This window comes from Hevea brasiliensis, chromosome 17, assembly GCF_030052815.1.
Source record: "Hevea brasiliensis isolate MT/VB/25A 57/8 chromosome 17, ASM3005281v1, whole genome shotgun sequence".
Lineage (NCBI taxonomy): Eukaryota > Viridiplantae > Streptophyta > Magnoliopsida > Malpighiales > Euphorbiaceae > Hevea > Hevea brasiliensis.
The window spans coordinates 12,867,220-12,885,733 of NC_079509.1; the positions used below are offsets into that span (position 1 = coordinate 12,867,220).

General features: G+C 30.0%; 2 protein-coding genes across 2 annotated transcripts; both read left to right on the forward strand.

Moving 5' to 3' along the window:
* The first annotated feature begins 2,179 nt into the window (after positions 1 to 2,179).
* Positions 2,180 to 8,452, forward strand: LOC110651423 (uncharacterized). Its single transcript, XM_058138946.1, has 6 exons — positions 2,180 to 2,295; positions 7,328 to 7,454; positions 7,539 to 7,604; positions 7,695 to 7,826; positions 8,085 to 8,192; positions 8,288 to 8,452. The coding sequence occupies exons 1-6, from the start codon at positions 2,180 to 2,182 to the stop codon at positions 8,450 to 8,452; spliced, it is 714 nt and encodes a 237-aa protein (XP_057994929.1).
* Positions 8,453 to 13,029: 4,577 nt separating this feature from the next.
* Positions 13,030 to 13,906, forward strand: LOC131175248 (uncharacterized). Its single transcript, XM_058138947.1, has 2 exons — positions 13,030 to 13,645; positions 13,695 to 13,906. The coding sequence occupies exons 1-2, from the start codon at positions 13,030 to 13,032 to the stop codon at positions 13,904 to 13,906; spliced, it is 828 nt and encodes a 275-aa protein (XP_057994930.1).
* The last annotated feature ends 4,608 nt before the right edge of the window (positions 13,907 to 18,514 follow it).

Genomic DNA, 18,514 nt, shown 5'->3' on the forward strand with positions numbered 1-18,514 from the left:
CTCTCTTCTCATCACTTTCCCCCTCCCTCTCTTTTTCTTGTGGCCAGTGAGCCACTAGCCACCAGGGACGGCCGACGAGGCGCACCACCGCCCAAGCGATGCCGGCAAGCAGTCATGCCGGCCGGAGCAGCACCAGCAGCAGCCCACATGGGGAGTTTTTGGACTTTAACACTCGCGCAAGTGGAGGAATTTCCAGGCACGATTCCTGCTTCATTCGACATTCGATCAAGATGTTTTTGGTGGTGTTGGAAAGCTTATTCCATGAGCTTTCTTTTGATAGCAATTTTATAGCGTTTGGTAGTCGGATGAGTGAGATCAAGAGGAGAGAATTTTCAAGTTTTAGTGACTTTTCGGCTAGATCTAGGCCAACCAGTGCCCAATTTGGACGATTGGACCTAGGGATCATGATCTACACTCCTCAAGCTTCGTTTTAACACAAATTACACCTTAATTGGAGATCGAACGGAGAAGATGCTCATCGGGTAGCCTAAACTAAATTGGCTAATATCGGGCGATCGGAGTAGAGTTTTGATGTGTCGTCAGGGGATCCATCATCGGCAGCTCATGGGCATCTAGGATATGCACTTGGATCGATGATAGCTTATCAGCGCCCAGGACTGAGTTTTCGACCTGATCCGATAACCCGACAGCCCATCTCGGAACACATTCAATATTACAGTCGTTTCTAGTATTTTCAGACGTTTCGAATATATTTCAGATAGTAGAATTTGCAAAAGTAATCTCTAACTCAAATTGTGTAATTTGTTCTTTGTTTAAGCAAGCTGGTAAAATCTGTAAAATATTTCTGGCTTAAAGAAATTAAGTAATATGACTTAAATTAATGCAAGGACGATGTGGAGGAACTCCAAGAATATTGTCATAATTTTTGAGTTGCTGGAAATAATTATTTTGGACTATAGAGGAGTTAGGGACTTGAGTTGGAGTTTAACTGATTAGACTTAGATTATGTTTTTTGTAGGCCCCGGATGAGCATTATAATTGTTATTGTGGGCCTGAGACCCTGTTTGTTGTTGTGGTTGTATTTTTCTTACGGGGGGATTAAGTCTAGTTATAAAGGAGACTCTGCCGAAATTCTAGCAAGACCTTAGGAAATTATTCTTTCTTTTTTCATTAAATTAATTAATTAATTCTATTAGTAAATTTGATAGAGGTCAATGTGTCTATCTAGGTAATCGGTGCCGGCTAGCCTTTATTATCCTTCCAGTTGGACCAACTACAATCGGATTGATCAATCTATGAGTTGGATATTGATTATTTTTATAATTTCAATATTAATTATATATCTAGCATAATTATGAATTCTATAAATAATTAATTATGCACATAAATAATTAATATATTATGGACATTTTAGTTGCTGCACATTTAATTATTGTTATTTATTTGTGATTACTGCCCTGAGGATAATTTGGAGCTATGTGTATGTACGTTGGTGCTAGTATGGTGCGGATATGGATATGGGTAGGATGGATAGTCGTGGCTGGAGCTTGACTCACTGGAACCGGATCCTTATATATGGATAAGTCGAGATGAGTGCGACTTTCAATTAATCTCATTGACCCTCGCACTTAGATTATTAGGCAAAAGTCCGGCTTGAGTTGACTTTGTTGGTAGGTATTGGATTAAGAGAGCTGTATAAGGGATCAACTCTCATATATGTATTGATGTGATACACTGAGTGTGTGAGTAGCTCCAAATTAACTTATCGTGCGAATATTGAATGAATTATTGTTATATGTGATGGATGTGCATTTCATGGTAGGATTGCACTAGCTTAGATAGTTATAGAAATTGCACTTATAATCAATATCTAAACTCTTTGAGTTAAAGGCTCATTCCCATTCAAATATTTTTCCTAGGTTGTAGGAGGAGTGAGTTTATTTCTTCGAGTCTAATCTGTATTTTTCTCCCCAAGTTGTGCTTCTTAGTTTAATAGTTTGTTATATCTATTTATTTATTTATTTATTTATTATAGCTCCGCTGTAACATTAGTTTACGTATATATTGTATAAATTAATAAAAAATTTATAATATTAAATAGTTTGTATATGATGAGTATCAAGGTTGAGCTGGACTCCCCTAGTTTTAGTTTTCTGATAGAAATCTGGTTAAGTTAGCTCAAAATAAATTTATAACATTTTATTTTACTTTTGCTTGCATGTTAAGCTTTGATTTTGGTCCTGGTTATGGCTTTGGGAATAGTAAGGCTTACTACGGGCCGCAGGAGTTTTATGCCGACCCTGGTCCTAGTGTCGATCCGACCTGTGGAATCAGGTTGTGACATAAACTATGGGTTATTCAATATAATAAAATTAATCCCTCAAAATACTCGTATGGAACTATACTGGTACTCTTATCACATGATTTCTCTCGTTGCATGTGTCCTTCATTAGAAAGGGCAGCTAATTCATATTGTATCAATATTATTAATAAAAAATAAATTACTTAAAGAGAAGTAATTGGTGTAATTATGAAAACGACGACACCATCTCAACCGTGAATAACGAAACAGTCTCATTAATTAATTATATAATAATTTAGAGTGTGCAATCAATAAAAATCTTTGCAATTAATCCAGAAGATTAGAAATTCAACCAATCTTGGCCTTTCCTTGCACAAAAAGAGAATTCCAATATATGAACAAAGTTGATATGCACGAACGTCATGTATAAAGTGAGGAGTCTGACATAATTAGGTTAGTGGCATATATAGTGAGGGAGAGCTTGGTAGAAGTGGGTAGCAACTAGCAAAGAGGACAAGAAATCCAACTTGAAGGAAGTGCCTATCCCAAAACAGATTAAAGAGAGAAGCACCATTGTCCCCTTTGCATCTCACGATCTTTGCCTCCACTCAACGTAGCTATCCTTACAAATGGAGTACTCTAAATGCCCAAAATTATTTGTCACACTGTCTTGCTAAAGTGAGGCATCCACTCTAACAATGTTGAGTTTGAGACTCAAAGTATATTTTGTTTTTGTGCATCTTACCTTTTTTTCTTTTTAATATGGATTGGTGCTTTAGTCTGTATCCTTTTCTAGCTAGCACCAAAAACAGTTCTATCTAATTCCAATACATCGAACCAGACATTAATTATTCCAAATTCAAGTGACCACTTGTTGATTGTGGGGATACAATTTTATAGATTCTCTGCTAAATATAGTTGCATTACTAATATTTCTCAAGAAAACCATAATTATGTATATTTTTGTCCATGCATTTCTTCTTCTTGTTTCTTGGTTCATGTGCTTTTATATCATCAATTATTTCTAAATTTTATTTTTATCGCATATTCGTTCTGTTTCCCTTCTTAGATCGTATTTCTTTAACTGATAATTAATCTTTTAGGGCACGATTAGAAAAGGACAAAAAATAAAAAAATAAAAAATAAAAAAAACACTTGTCTATTGGGATTTTGTCACCCATGAGAAGTCGTTTTCCACTTTATTTACCTTACATAGAAAAAAGAAAGGAAAAAACCATGTTTAGGTTGCTGAAATTATATATATATATATATATATATATATATATATATATATATATATATATATATATATATATATATATATAAAATTTTAGGTGAACTTAGAGGAGTTTCCCTAATTTAAGACGAGGGCAATATCATCAATCTCATTTAGGAATTATAATGGTGTTAAATTAATAATAATAAATGTATTTTAATTTTCACGGTAGAAAAGACTATTTAAAAAAAATAAAAATTAAAAAAGTTATACTACGAATATAAGAATATTTTAAAAATTGTTATGTGGTGTAGACTCCATTTTTATCTTTATTTCGTATTTTTTTTTTATATAAAAACTTAATTATTTTCAAATTTCAAACTGTTAAAATTTTATTTCATCAAAAAACAGTAATTATATAAATTTTTTTTTGCTATATTTCTTTAAAATTTTAAAATTCTTAAGTTTACAATTTCATACATTATAAAACTCAATTCATTATATTATATCTCTCTAAAATCAATTTTTTTTTAATTGAATTTTTTTAATTTAAAGGATGAATTATGTTTTTATAAAATTTAAAATTAGTTTAAAAATGTTTCTTATATTTAAAGTTTAAAAATTTTATTAATAATACTTTAAAAATTATGACATGGTACACGCGTTTTTTTTTTTTTACTTTGTTTGTCATTTTATTGTTATATAATTATGTCAATTAATTCAAAAAATAAAAACAATGTATTAATCAAATTATTTATTTATCAACATTTAAAATAAAATTATAATTAATTAAAAATTTTATTATTAAAAAATTATAATATAATTATGAAAATATAAAATATAAAAAAAATATATTAAATTATATTATTAAAATAAAATAATAAATAATAATACACGGTCAAAACGATTAGTATATAAGTACCTGTGCTTTAGGAAAAATGAGAGGAGAGAAAAACTCACTGAGAGGATAACACCATTGGGGGGTTCAGTGAGGGAAAAAGTTAATAAAAAAATGCAGTGAATTATATAGTAGCACCACCATTATTGTACGTTTAATTAAAGTATATTATTTCACGCTCTTAAGTATTTTATCCTATTTGTAAGTTAGAGTTATATAAGAATTTAATTTAATTGATTTTTTTTATTTTTATATTTTTTAATTTTTTTGAAAAATTATTTAAAAAAATATAAAAATTAAATATAATTGTATAAAAATTTAATTAAATTCCTTTTTACAAATGATTTATTCTAAAAGAAGTCTTAAAGAACTTTAATTCTTACTATTTTGAACTATAAAATCATTTAAAGGATATTAATTCAAACTTTAACATCGAAAATTTGTTCATATAATTTGTAAAATGGTATAGGGTTTGTAAGTGTGTGCTAGACATGACTTATGAATAATGATTAAAGTTTAGAGATATGGTTAGGGATATTAATTAGGGTTGTTTCTTCGAGCGATTTTAAAGATTTATTCACTATAATAAATATCAGCTTCAACAACACTTTTTTAACATCATTTTGATATGATGTTAAAGTAATAAATAATATCAAATAACGTCTTTACACATCAAAATAACATATAAAGTAATAAATAATATATACAATATCATATATATAGTATTGTATATTAGTATGAAAGTATTGTTAAAAGCTTTATGTTACATGTTTATACAAATTACTATGTATTTATTGATAATTTTTATTAACAATATGTTTTAAATTTTTAGCAACACGTAAGACATGCGTTAAAGTCTAAATTTATTATAGTAACTCTTTCATATTAAACTTGGTGCATTCAAAACAAATAATTTTAAAATTATCTTTAACAAAATTGAATCTAATTAATAAGAGATGAGAGCTCTCGTATCAATTATTGATATTTTATTTCAAATCATTATGAAAAATTGGAAAATTTTAAATTATTTAGAGGCACCCTCCTTTTTAAATTTTTCATAGTACCAAAAATAATTATAACCTTTTTAATAGATTAAATTGACTATAAATGACCACATTTTGAAGTAAAACAAATGTTTACATATAAAAAAAATTTAACAAATATTAATTTTGATATAAAGTAATTATATAGGAAAAGATATAATTTAGTGTTGATTGCGTAATCATTTAAATTTTTACGCACATATCCTATAATTATCTGTTACTTTATGTTTATGTGATAAATTTTTAATATTAAACATTTAAAAATCAAAAAAACATATTTTTTAGGAAAAATTATTAGTTAGTTTCATTTTAATAAAATTTATTTAATCTTTTTATTTTAAAAATATACTATATGCTTAGTCTCCTTTTTTTAGTTCGTTAAGCTATCAGTACCTTTATCAATTTTTATGTTAGTTAATAAATTTTAATACCAATTAAGCTATAATTTAGTTTTTTTATTTTAATGAAACTAATTAGTTAGTTTCTATATTTAAAAAACACATTAGTTAATCCTAATAATTTTCCCCTAGATATCTAATCTAAAAAAGTTAGTTTTCAATAGAGCAAGCACAAAAATAATTCCAGTAGAATTGAATAAAAATTCTTGATCAATTTAAAAATATATGTAAACTCAAATTTAATCCCCACAAAACAATATGTAGATTCACTACAAGAAATTTAAAAAACAGCGACTAAAATTACCGACTATAAAAATATGGTTAAAAATTATCGACTTATTGCCGATTAAATAGGTATTCCAATAAAATAAAAATGTAAAATAATTTTTACTGACTAAATTACCAACTGTTTACCGACTAAATATTACCGATTACGATTTTTAGTAGGCAAATTTAGCGCTAAAAATGCACGGCAAAATAAGCGATGAAATAGTAAATATTACCAACTAAATATATGGTCGGTAATTACTGACTCTCTCTAAAATGTAAATTTATTGACTAAAAAATGGTGCAGTTGGTATTTACCGACTAAATGCATTTTAGTTGGTAAAACTAAAAGATAATAAAAATAAAATTTTACAATTTGGAAGAAAACATATCGACTACATAGATATTTAGTTGGTATATACCAACTATTTACTTTTTCGTCAGTAAACATTAAACCTTATAAAAATAAAAGTTTACAATTCGATAGAAATAATACTGACTAAATATCTATTTAGCTGGTATTACCGACTATTTGGTTGTTAGTTGGTAAAATTTAAAACTCAAAATGACATAATTTTACAATTCAAGAGAAATACTACAGACTAAACATTTATTTAGTTGATATTTACCGACTAAATAGTATTTAGTTGGTAAAGCTAAAACCTCATGAAAATAAAATTTTACAATTGGAGAGAATAATATAGGCTAAATTGTTATTTAATTGGTAATTACCAACCAATGTTATATTTAGTCAGTAAAAATAAAGCTAATAAAACTAAAATTATATAATTCGAGAGAAACAATACTGACTACAAAGTTCTTTAGTTGGTATGTGCCAACTAATTTTACGTTAGTCGGTAATATTAAAACTAATAAAAATATAATTTTATGATTGGAGAGAAATATTATCGATTAGATCATGATTTAGTTAGTAATTACTAACTAATTTATCTTTAGTCAATAAAATAAAGATAATAAAAATAAAATTTTGTAATTGAAGGAAAATAATACCGACTATATGGCAATTTAGTTGGTATTTATGAACTAATTTAATTATTAGTCAGTAAAGCTAAATCTTAAAAAAATAAAATTTTATAATTGGAGAGAAATATTACCGACTATATACGACGGTTACAACTTCATGATGGCAAGTGAGTAAAATAATTATATTTTAATTAGTTTATCAAGGTTATGTAATACAAATATATCATTTACTAAAAATATTTTGTTCTATATGTTCAGGTTATCGGCTGGATCTACGATCGCTCGCATGATTACAAATACCTTTAAGCAATGGAACAACACTGACGGTGTCAATTGGAAGGCTGTATCGGAAGAGACAAAAGAATTTTATTGGGAAGAATTTAAGGTAACATCAATTTTGGTTTTCTTATGTTTTGTCATATTTTGATCTATATATTAATCATTGTAAATATGTATTTTTTTATTGTAGAAAAAATACTTTTGGGAGTCCTTCGAAGAATCAGGGATAAAGGATGCATGGAGATCAAAGGCAGTTGTACGCTACAAGGACATGATCACAGATTTAAAAAATTTCAGGAAAAGGCCCTCATACAGTTCTGAAGAAACCTAGGCAAAATTTGAGAAGCATTGGAATGACCCTGAGGTTATTCAACGGTCAGAGATATATTCTAGAAACCACCGTGGTGCTGCAAATACTTTTGGACAGTCCACCCACGCGGGCAGATCCATAACATATGCTGAATGGTTTGATAAATTGGTTAGTATTTTCACATAAAGAAAAAAATATTGTGAATGGTTGATGGAAATATGATGTAAGTTGATAAAATTGTCATGAAAAATATTGTAGATTGTCGTGTGATTGAATTGTGAGATTTTTGTTGATTTCTAACAGGGGGAACTGTCAAAATATAGGGGAAACTCTGTCTGTTTTTATTTTCATTTCATAATAAATTTCAATAATTTATTATTTATACATATAATAATTAGCTTGTGATAACTGTTTATTTTTGTTCAGGAGAAAGAATTGAGTCGAAAGCCAACTCCAACTAAGTTGTTTGCCCACACTCACACTCGAAAGCATGAAAAAGAAATTTTTGTGGACCAAAAATCGAAGGAGATGCATGTATGGTACTCTTTTATTTATTTAACTACAATTTTTTTATTGTATTATATGATAAATTAATTATAAAAAATTTTCATTTTTTTTATTACATACAGGACTCTATAGTGGCTAGGAGGGAGGAGCTAACAGAAACTACACCTGACAACATCGATGAGAACCAACTTTATTTGAATGTAGTCAGAGGCGAGGAGAAGAGATGGAAGGTATATAGCCTTGGATCTGAATCATCTACTTTTTACCTATTAGTTGGAGCATCTTAGGGGCATCATCATCAATCAACAATCAAAAAAAAATTGCACACACAAAAGTACAGAGAGACAGAGAAAAAAAAAAAAAAAAGAGAGAGGTGTGATGTAATAAATGGATCAAAATCAAATTAGAAATGGAGATGGAATATGGGATGATGAGAAGCTCTATGATGGAGGAATGATGAGATTAGTCAGAGAACTACCAACACCTCTGCCTCCATCTCCACAAAATTGAGGATTTTTGATTTTATATTTTACTTATTAGACTTTAGTATGCTTTACTTTACTACTATAAATTTTATATTAATCTGTTATATGTAGTAATCTATTATTATTATTATTATTATTATTATTATTTGCTGTTATGTGTTATTAGCATTTTCTTATTAATTTTTAACTTTTGATTTAATTATTAAATATTTTAAATTTTGAAAAATTAAAAATCACATATAAATTAAAAATACCAACTAAAATATATAGTCGCTACATTTTTCAAATTAAAATAAATACATAATTATCCTTTTTTTGTTGGTAATTAATTTAAAAAAAATTAAAACTATTACCGACCACAACTTTAGTCGGTAATTTTTTAAAAAATTTACCGGCTAACTTTATTTAGTTTCTAATTACCAACTAAATTATAGTTAGTAAATAGTAGCTATTATCGACTAATATCTATAAATTATTGACTAAATTTACCTACAAACTGTTATATCACTATTCAATTTTAAATAATTAAAATCAATTACTGACCAAATATTTTAGTCAGTATATTTTTAAAATTAAAATATAAATTATATTTTACTGACTAAAACATTTTGTCGATAAGTACCAACTAACTTCCAGTCGATAAATAGTAGAATTGACCCTTATTGCTTATGATAAACTGACAAGAAGACCGACCAATATATACAATTTACCGACTAAAATTTAGTCGGTAATTATCAACAAATTTTTAGTTGGTAATTGAGTTGATAATTACTGACTAATTATTTAGTCAGTAATTAATAGTGACAACTCAAATACTGATCAATATAAATTTGATCGGTAATTAGTCGATAACGATAATTACTGACTAATTAGCCCTATATTTAGTTGGTAATTTTAGTCATTATATTTTTAATTTCTTGTAGTGATCCAAATTTAATCTCCACAAAGCAAAATTTACATTTTTACTCAGGAATATATTTTTTAAAATATTATATTTTTCAAAATATATAAACTAACTAATTAATTTATTAATATAAAAACTAAATAATAATATTTTTTAAAATACATAAATCAACTAAGTTTCACTAAAATAAAAAAATTCAATAATATATTTTTTAATATATAAAAATTAAATAATTAATTTTATTAAAATAAAAAATCAAATAATAATTTTTCTTATTTTTTAAATACCAAGCGCCTCCTGAAGGACTAAAACGGAATAATCATTTTTTCCTATTCGATTCTTGTACAAAATGCCCAGCTTTCGTCGGAGTCAATGGCATAATTCAATTCTTGTACTTCTTACAATAGCATCCACTCACTGAGTTAGAGTCAATGGTTTCCTTCGATTCTTCTTTTAGCTTTCCTTTTTACTCCAGTTGCATATGAGGCTCTCTCTCTCATTACTTTTTTATAAGCAAGTAAATTTTATGAAAATATTTAATTTAGTCTTTTGTAGTTATTGAAAAAGTCTAATTTAATTTATTTTTAATTTTTTATTTAAATTAATTTAAAATTTTTAATTTAAATTTAATTTAACTCAAAAATTAAAATTTATGAACTAAATTTCTTGATTTAAATAAAAAATTAAAAAGTTTAATTTCTTAATTTTATAAATAAATTTCTTAATGTATTAATTTAAACTCAAAAATAAGAAATTATTTCTCAATTTTCTTATTTTTAGGTTAATTTGAATTTAAATAAAAAAATTTAAACTAAATTAAATAAAAAGTTAAAAATGAATTAAATTAAATTTTTATAACTGAAAGAATAAAGAAGAACAAGAGGAAAGCTTGGACCAAAAGAAAAACCCAAACACACTCTAACAGATAAAGCACTTACAGAAGAGAATACGTACATCAAGAGACATCAATCCCTCTCTCTATTTATATGTGGACTAACTATGGTTTTTTTTTTTTTTAAGTTTATCAATTGTTCATTGATTTGATATTATAGTCATTTTTTTTCCCTTAGATTGATATTATTTTTAAAAAATATTGAGCTATTTTTATCTTCGGTTAATTTTATTAAATCTCAATACATTTTGTTTAAATATTGCAAATTAAAACAATATAGTATTTTCAGAGAACTATTTTTCTTTGACATATATTTTGAGCAATGTATTTTATTTTTTAAATAACTATTTTAAGAAAATTTATTAATCTTTCTAATTAATAATACTAAAAATATCTATTAAAATTTTTTATAATAAAATAAAAATAATTTGTACAAAGCCAGGATAAACCATTTGTAAATCATTGAAAAATCATGCATTATACAATAATATTTTTTTAATAAATGAAAGTGATAGATATTTTATCAAAAATAAATAAGAGGATAAAGACTCATCAAATTGGAGGGCTTGGAATTATCCAATCTTGGTGATGGCTAAGCAATACGCCATGTGTGGTCTGCACAGAATTAAACTGTACAAGGTATATATGGCTAGGTTTTGGTATACATGTCCTTTTCACATCCACATATATTATAAATATGGGTGATGAGGACTGACATTAAAAGCCCAGCTTTGACACTTGGAAAGAAATAATTTGGCTAGGTATGGCCACCTCCAGACTGATCATATATTATTATTTATATTTGACCTGTAAGTAAACAACAATGATAAATTTTTACTAATATTAATTGGTCTTTTTCGCATGGCTTAATTAGTTAACTGGATATTTCATTTTTTTAAAAATTTTAATTCCATTTTAATATATATTAAATACTGTTTATAAAATTTAAAAGTGAAAATATTTTATTGTAAAAAAGTGATAAATAAATTTCTTAATAAAAGAGAAACTATGTTCATTTGATAAACACATTAATTATTAATTTTAAAATTACTTACTTATTTTTAACTTTTTAAGTTCAATAAGAAAAACAATTAGTAACTTAAAAAATATAGACACTTGTTAATTTATCTCAATTGAGGACAAATTTTTCTTTTTAAAAAAAAATTAGGACAAGTTAGCAGCTATAATTATATATGTGAAAATAAAATAAAAATTATGAAAAAAGAAACTAATGATATTATTATTAGAATTGTTGTTAAGAATTTTTTTTAAAAATATATTAGTTATAGGATATTAAAAATTAATTTAAAATTAAATTTAATATACTCTATTTATTAGGACTCCAAAATCATTTAAAATGATATTAATTTTTTAAAAAGAATACTTTTTTAACTCAAAATCTTAAAGTCAAACAGACCTTAATTGCATGCATATAGTCCCAAAACTTATTATGAGCATAGCTCTTCAAGATGGAAAGGAGGTAAATATGGTGTAATTTGGAGAGAAATAAAAATGGGAAAGAGAAGGTGACGCATAAGGTGATGATGGCAAATGCTAATGTGGCAAATCGCAGATGTTGGGATGTTTATAATGTAATTAATTGAAGGTTTGACGGTGTGATAATTAAGGTGGTGGTCATTGTCATGCATCACAATTGATCATTTAGCTTACCTCTTTTAATGAAGGCCAGAGTAAGAGCTGGATCTTGCATGCACACACATCAAATAAAATATAAAAATCCAATTGCCAGCTAAGTACGATCTTCCATTTTAAAACGATCACGTTGATGGGGTTGCTGGGTTAGTGGCAATCAGTTACTGGGAAAGGAAAGGACGTGTATGGCAGTGATGTAATGGTCGACTCCCTAATGGAGCACTATGATGCATCGTCCTTAATTCAAAACCTAATCTTCATTTGCTCTTTCTATGAGTTTAATTAGTCAATGTTAATTCCTTGTGTAAAATACCTCACAACTTTTTTAATATTTACTAGCTAGTTATTTAACTAGCTAGTCTATCGATGATTTTAAATTTGAGTGCATGATTTTGCGAGTTATATATATATATATATATATATATATATATATTGAGGTTGAGTGCATTAAAAATTATGTATATTAAATAATAAAGTTTTAAAATTGATTTAAGACTTCTAAATTTAAAATATAGTAAAATAAATAAAGTCAATTATTATACATGACACTCTTTAATAAAAAGAGGTGAATTGTGTTGGCAATTTAAACTTGTTACCGTTAGCTTTAATTATTGTTAAATTTTCTTATATTTTGTAAATAGGAAAATAAGTAATCTGCAGAATTTTTCTTTTTTTTCTGTTAGAGCATTATTAGGAGTCTTTTTCTAGTTGTTGACCATTTAATTGTACTGGCGGAAATATGGGAGCACGTTGCCAAAGGCTTCCTATTTTCTAGTTTTGTTTGTTGAGTTTTCATATATAAAAATGGTGCTTGGTCAGTGTTAAAGATCATCACCACAAAAAGAGTTAAATAATTGTGTTGTCCTCTTGATTACTTTCCCAATTGTTTTAACATTTGGTATCAAAGCCTGGTTGATCAAGGCCTGAAACATGTCTCATCTTGAGATTGAGAGAGCAAGGAGAGAGAGAGAGCTGAAAGAAAGAGAGGATGCCGCCAGCAATGCTTCAAATAGAGAAAGCGTGTCGAGTCAAGAGAAGGAGGGCTCGATTATGCTAAAATATCCCATGTTGACAAAGAGCAATTATGCAGCATGGGCTATTAAAATGGAAGTATTTATGATGGCTCAAGGTGTCTGGGAGCCAATTGAGTCTGAAGGTCCAGTTGATCAACGAAAGGACAAGATGGCATTGGCGGCCATCTATCAAGGTATAGGTGAGGATACCTTGCTTCAACTAGGGGCCAAGAAGACAGCTAAGGAGGCATGGAATATGCTCAAAATTAAGAACCAAGGCGCAGAAAAGGTGAAGGAGGTTAGAACTCAAACCTTATGGAGAGAGTTCGAGGCACTGGGGATGAGTGATTCAGAGACAATAGATGATTTCTCTGGAAAACTCACCATTATTGTCAATAAATTAAGAAGTCTTGGTAATATAGTTGAAGATGAGAAGGTGATTAAGAAGTTGTTACGTTCTTCTTCCTCAAAATTTCTGCAGATAGTTTCCGCTATAGAGGAATTTAGTGATCTGAAAACCAAATCAAGAGGAGGTAATTGGATCACTAAAAGCTCATGAAGAACGATTGCTTGGTTGTGGAGGCAATCAGTTCTTCTCACTAGAGCTGAATGGAAGGCAGAGAGGAGGAAGCTCTTCCAAGAAAGCTCAAAATGATAATGGTGAAAGAGGAGGCAGAGGTCGTGGTAGAGGAAGGAGTGATGATTCAAGAAGAACCGGTGATGATGAGACGAAGCCACGAGAAGAAAGAAGCAAAATCGGTGTTATAGTTGCGGCCAAATGGGACATTATGTAGAATGCCCATCGGAAGAATGGGAAGAGAAGGCCAATTTAACACAAGAAGAAGAAGAGGAAACCTCCTTTGTTAATGGAAACCCTCAATTCATCTCAAAAGGAAGTGAAGGAAGTGGAGTCCTTTTGTTGATCTTGGTGGAAACGTGTGAGCTCGAGGTGATACAACAAATAGAGCAGAAATTGCAATGGTAAATGAAGTCGTGAACCACCCAAAAGCGGCTAAGAGACCACTTGGTATTTTGATCCACATGTCGTGATAAATTTTGCTTTCAAGAATTAGATACTTCAATTACAGGAAGAGTAAAATTTGGGGATGGCTCGATTATTGAAATCTATGGACGAGGATCAATACTTTTCAAATGCAAAAATGAAGAGCATTTGATTTCATTCAAGTATACTATATTCCAAAACTTAAAAGCAATATTCGAGTCTTGGACAACTTGACGAAAATGGTTGCAAAATCATAATTGAAGGTGGTTTCATGAAAGTCTATGATTGAAGAATCAGTTGTTAGAGTTGAAAAAATCAAATAGATTATATGTGGGCAAACTTGACTTGCTAAAGAAATTTGTCTCATGACAAAGTGGAAGAACAAGGATGGCTATGGCACGCGGATATGGTCACCTCAATTTTCACTCCTTAAAGAAGTCGAAGGGAATGGTAGATGGAATGCCCAAAATCAATCAATCTGCTCAAATCGTGATGGGTGCATAATCGGTAGCTTCATAGATCACCATTTCCTGAGCTACTTTTAGAGCAAAGGAGCCACTTGAACTCATCCATGGAGATCTGTGTGGACCGATTTCGCCACCCACATGCGGAGGTAACAAATATTTTATGTTGTTAGTTGATGATTTCTCACGATTTATGTGGGTTTATATGTTGAAGAGTAAGGATGAGGCTCTACCATTGTTTAAGAAGTTCAAATTGAGAATTGAGACAAAAAGAAAGAAAATTGAAGGTTTCAGATCGCGGAGGAGAATTCATGTCTATTGCTTTCAAAGAATTGCGAAAATGAAGGATTACAAAGACACCTCACAGCACCATATACACCACAACAAAATGGTGTGGTGGAGCGACGAAATCAAGCAGTTATTGAAATGGCCAGAATCATCATTAAGAGCAAGGAGATGCCAGCAAATTTTTGGGAGAAGCGATTAAATGTACATAGCACCAACAAGGAGCTGAAAATTCAACACCATATCATTGTGGTTGAAAGAATTCCAAAAGTCATATGAGGTTTTGGTTGCATTGCACGTTAAAAATTTTCCACATCCTCTCAAATTAGCCGATAGGAGTGTGAAGACAATCTTGCTTGGTTATGAGGAAGATTCCAAGGCTTGAAGTTCTTTGGATCCTTTGAAGAACAAAATCATCGTGAGTCGAGATGTAGTGTTCGTGGAAGATAAGGAAAGACAACATGACGTTGATCGGGAAAATTTTCCTTTGTACATCATTCTAACGCAGGGATAATGTTCATCAACGAAAATCAAGACAATCCGGACAAAATTCACCATCAACTCCTTCAACTCACGACATCATCCTCGATTCCACATCATCCTCAGATTTCGACTCAAGAAAATATAGATCTCTACAAGAAATCTATGATGAAACAAGAGAGGAGGTTGGGCTTTGTTTTCTCTCCATCGAAGAACCGACCTCCTATGAAGATAAATGTGAATTGGAGATTGGCAATGCAACAAGAAATACAATCCATAGTGCAGAACAGAACCTGGGAGCTAGCAGATTTACCGTCGGGTCACAAAGCAATTGGTTTGAAGTGGATTTACAAACTAAAGAAGAATCCAAAAGGTGAAATAGTAAAGCACAAAGCGAGGCTCGTAGGAAAAGGGTATAAGTTTGGAATCGATTATAGTGAGGTGTTTGCACCTGTGGCTCGACTTGAAACAGTGAAATTGGTGATAGCTTTTGCTGCCAACAAGATGTGGGAAATTCACCATATGGACGTCAAAACAGCTTTCTTGAACGGTGAAATTGAAGAGGAAGTATATGTAACACAGCCTGAAGGTTTCAGCAGTGAAGAATATCCGTACAAAGTCTTAAAACTTCACAAGGCTTTATACGGATTAAAACAAGCATCGAGGGCATGGTACTCCAAACTCGACAAATGTCTGAAATCTCTTGGTTTTACAAAATGTCCTCAAGAACATGCATTGTATCAGAAAGATCAAGGTGATAATGCTATGATAGTTGGTGTTTATGTTGATGATTTGATCTTGTGAGTTCCAATCACTTGTCATTAATCAATTTAAGCAAGATATGCAATGCAAGTTCGAGATGAGTGACTTGGGTTTACTTAGCTACTACCTTGGCATCGAGGTAAAACAAAATCAAAGAGAAATCACTCTTTGTCAAACATATGCTAAGAAAATCCTAGAAAAGCTTGGAATGGGGGAGTGCAACCCTTGCCAAATGCCAATGGAACCGAGAACCAAAATGAGTAAGTTTGGAAATGGAGAGCCTTCAGTTGATGAAACGCAGTATAGAAATGTCATTGGGAGTCTCGGATATTTGGTGCATACGATCTCGCATATTGAGGAGTCATGAGCAGATATATGGAAGCTCCAAACACATCACACTTGCAAAGAAAGCAAATTCTCGGTATGTGAGGGGAACTTTGAATTATGGTTGTGTTTATCGGAAAGGAGCCTAGAGCTTGTTGGTTTCAAATGATAGTGATATGGCGACATCGGCGATAGAAAGAGCACTCTGGAGTAATTTATTTCTTAGGAAATAATCCCATAACATGGGTTTCTCAAAAGCAAAAATAGTGGCTCTTTCATCTTGTGAAGCTGAATATATAGAACTTGTCAAGGAGTTTGGCTTGGCGAGTAATATCGAAAGAGAAGGTGACGCCACAATGAAAGTCGACAACAAATCTGCAATAGCACTAGCAAGGAATCCCGTTTATCGCAAGCATATCAAACCCGTTATCATTTTATTCGAGAATGCTTTACGAATGGAGACATTAAAGTGGAGCATGTGAAATATGTTAACAAAACCACTCGCAAGACAGAGGTTTGCAGAACTGCGTAAGAAGATTGGAGTGGAAGACATCTCAAAGTTTGGGTAACAAGTTTAGAGGAGTGATTGTTGGCAATTTAAACTTGTTACCGTTAGCTTTAATTATTGTTAAATTTTCTTATATTTTGTAAATAGGAAAATAAGTAATCAGAATTTTTCTTTTGTTAGAGCATTATTAGGAGTCTTTTTCTAGTTGTTGACCATTTAATTGTACTGGCGGAAATATGGGAGCACGTTGCCAAAGGCTTCCTATTTTCTAGTTTTGTTTGTTGAGTTTTCATATATAAAAATGGTGCTTGGTCAGTGTTAAAGATCATCACCATAAAAGGAGTTAAATAATTGTGTTGTCCTCTTGATTACTTTCCCAATTGTTTCAACAAATTGACTCCTACATATTTTTAAAGTTGCATCTTTCACTTTTGAAGGGATTTAGATGAAGGGGAGGGAACCCCTTATTATAAAGGATATGTCCTAAAAGAGTGTAGGGATATCATGCTGGAAGCATATATTATTGTTCCCCCTCAAAAGGTTTAGAGGCTCTTTAATTAATTTTCCTTTGGAAAAAAAAAACAAAAAAAAACAAAAAAAAAAACAAAAGACAAGTTCCATACGTCCAGAATTTATAAAAATAAGTTCCAATACGAAAATGGTAATAATGAAGATTGACACAGACAAACATCTATCACTACTTGCACCAATAAACTTCATCGATCGACAATTAATGTCAAATTCCACAACGTGGGTTGAAATTTCTAACATTGGTTTGGTTGGCCCCCTGCATTGATCTATGGGGGAATCTGCCGTAGGCTCATGCCCTGCATATATTCAATTGTCTATTTGACAGCAAAACATTCAAGAACACTATAAATGTCGTATAATATATATATTGCTGGAACTTGTACCGCAAGGTCCACAACCAGATCCTAATTAAACATTATTCTCAATTGGTGGTGTAACTAATCACGCCTTCAACCATATCATATAAAAACATGTGGCGGAAAGATTTTGATTCTTGAGTATTTTGAGACAAGAATCTTGAAGGAATTTTCTATGTTGATCCACTCAACCACAAAAAATTCCATGTCAAAGAAGGTTAAATACTCAGTTCAAACCCTAACAGACCTTTACAATATCATTTAAAACTCTAATTTTAATGCCAATTCCATACCAAATCCTTCCAAGAAATTAAAAAAAAAAAAATTCCCCAATAATTCAATAGGCCAATAATTGTAGTTTGGAAAGAGGATATATCATTTTACCATACTTTTAATATTGGAGAATACCAAATTGTCAAATGTAGGCGAACTATAGATATGGAAATTCTTACATTGACCAGATATAATGGGCTTTGATCAATCTCTCGCACAATTGGAAACCCATTTTCATGTAGAAAATGCACTTCGCTTGTTCATGCGTGCACTCTTGATATTTTATATATTAGTTTATATAATGATTTCTTTGAGCTTGCAATTGGCATGGAAATTAAGTTCCTAGTGGAGGAATAATTGCACCGTTTCAATGGTGAAATTTAATTCCAAAGTATCAAGCAAGCCTAGTTCATTAT

Bases quoted from the DNA above. Each gene is read 5' to 3' on its own strand.
- LOC131175248 (XM_058138947.1), top strand. From the start codon at position 13,030: ATGTCTCATCTTGAGATTGAGAGAGCAAGGAGAGAGAGAGAGCTGAAA. The intron at 13,646-13,694 runs GTAATTGGATCA...TTGGTTGTGGAG, and splicing joins GAAAACCAAATCAAGAGGAG to GCAATCAGTTCTTCTCACTA.
- LOC110651423 (XM_058138946.1), top strand. From the start codon at position 2,180: ATGTTAAGCTTTGATTTTGGTCCTGGTTATGGCTTTGGGAATAGTAAG. The intron at 7,605-7,694 runs GTACGCTACAAG...AAATTTGAGAAG, and splicing joins CATGGAGATCAAAGGCAGTT to CATTGGAATGACCCTGAGGT. The intron at 8,193-8,287 runs GTATGGTACTCT...TATTACATACAG, and splicing joins AAAAATCGAAGGAGATGCAT to GACTCTATAGTGGCTAGGAG.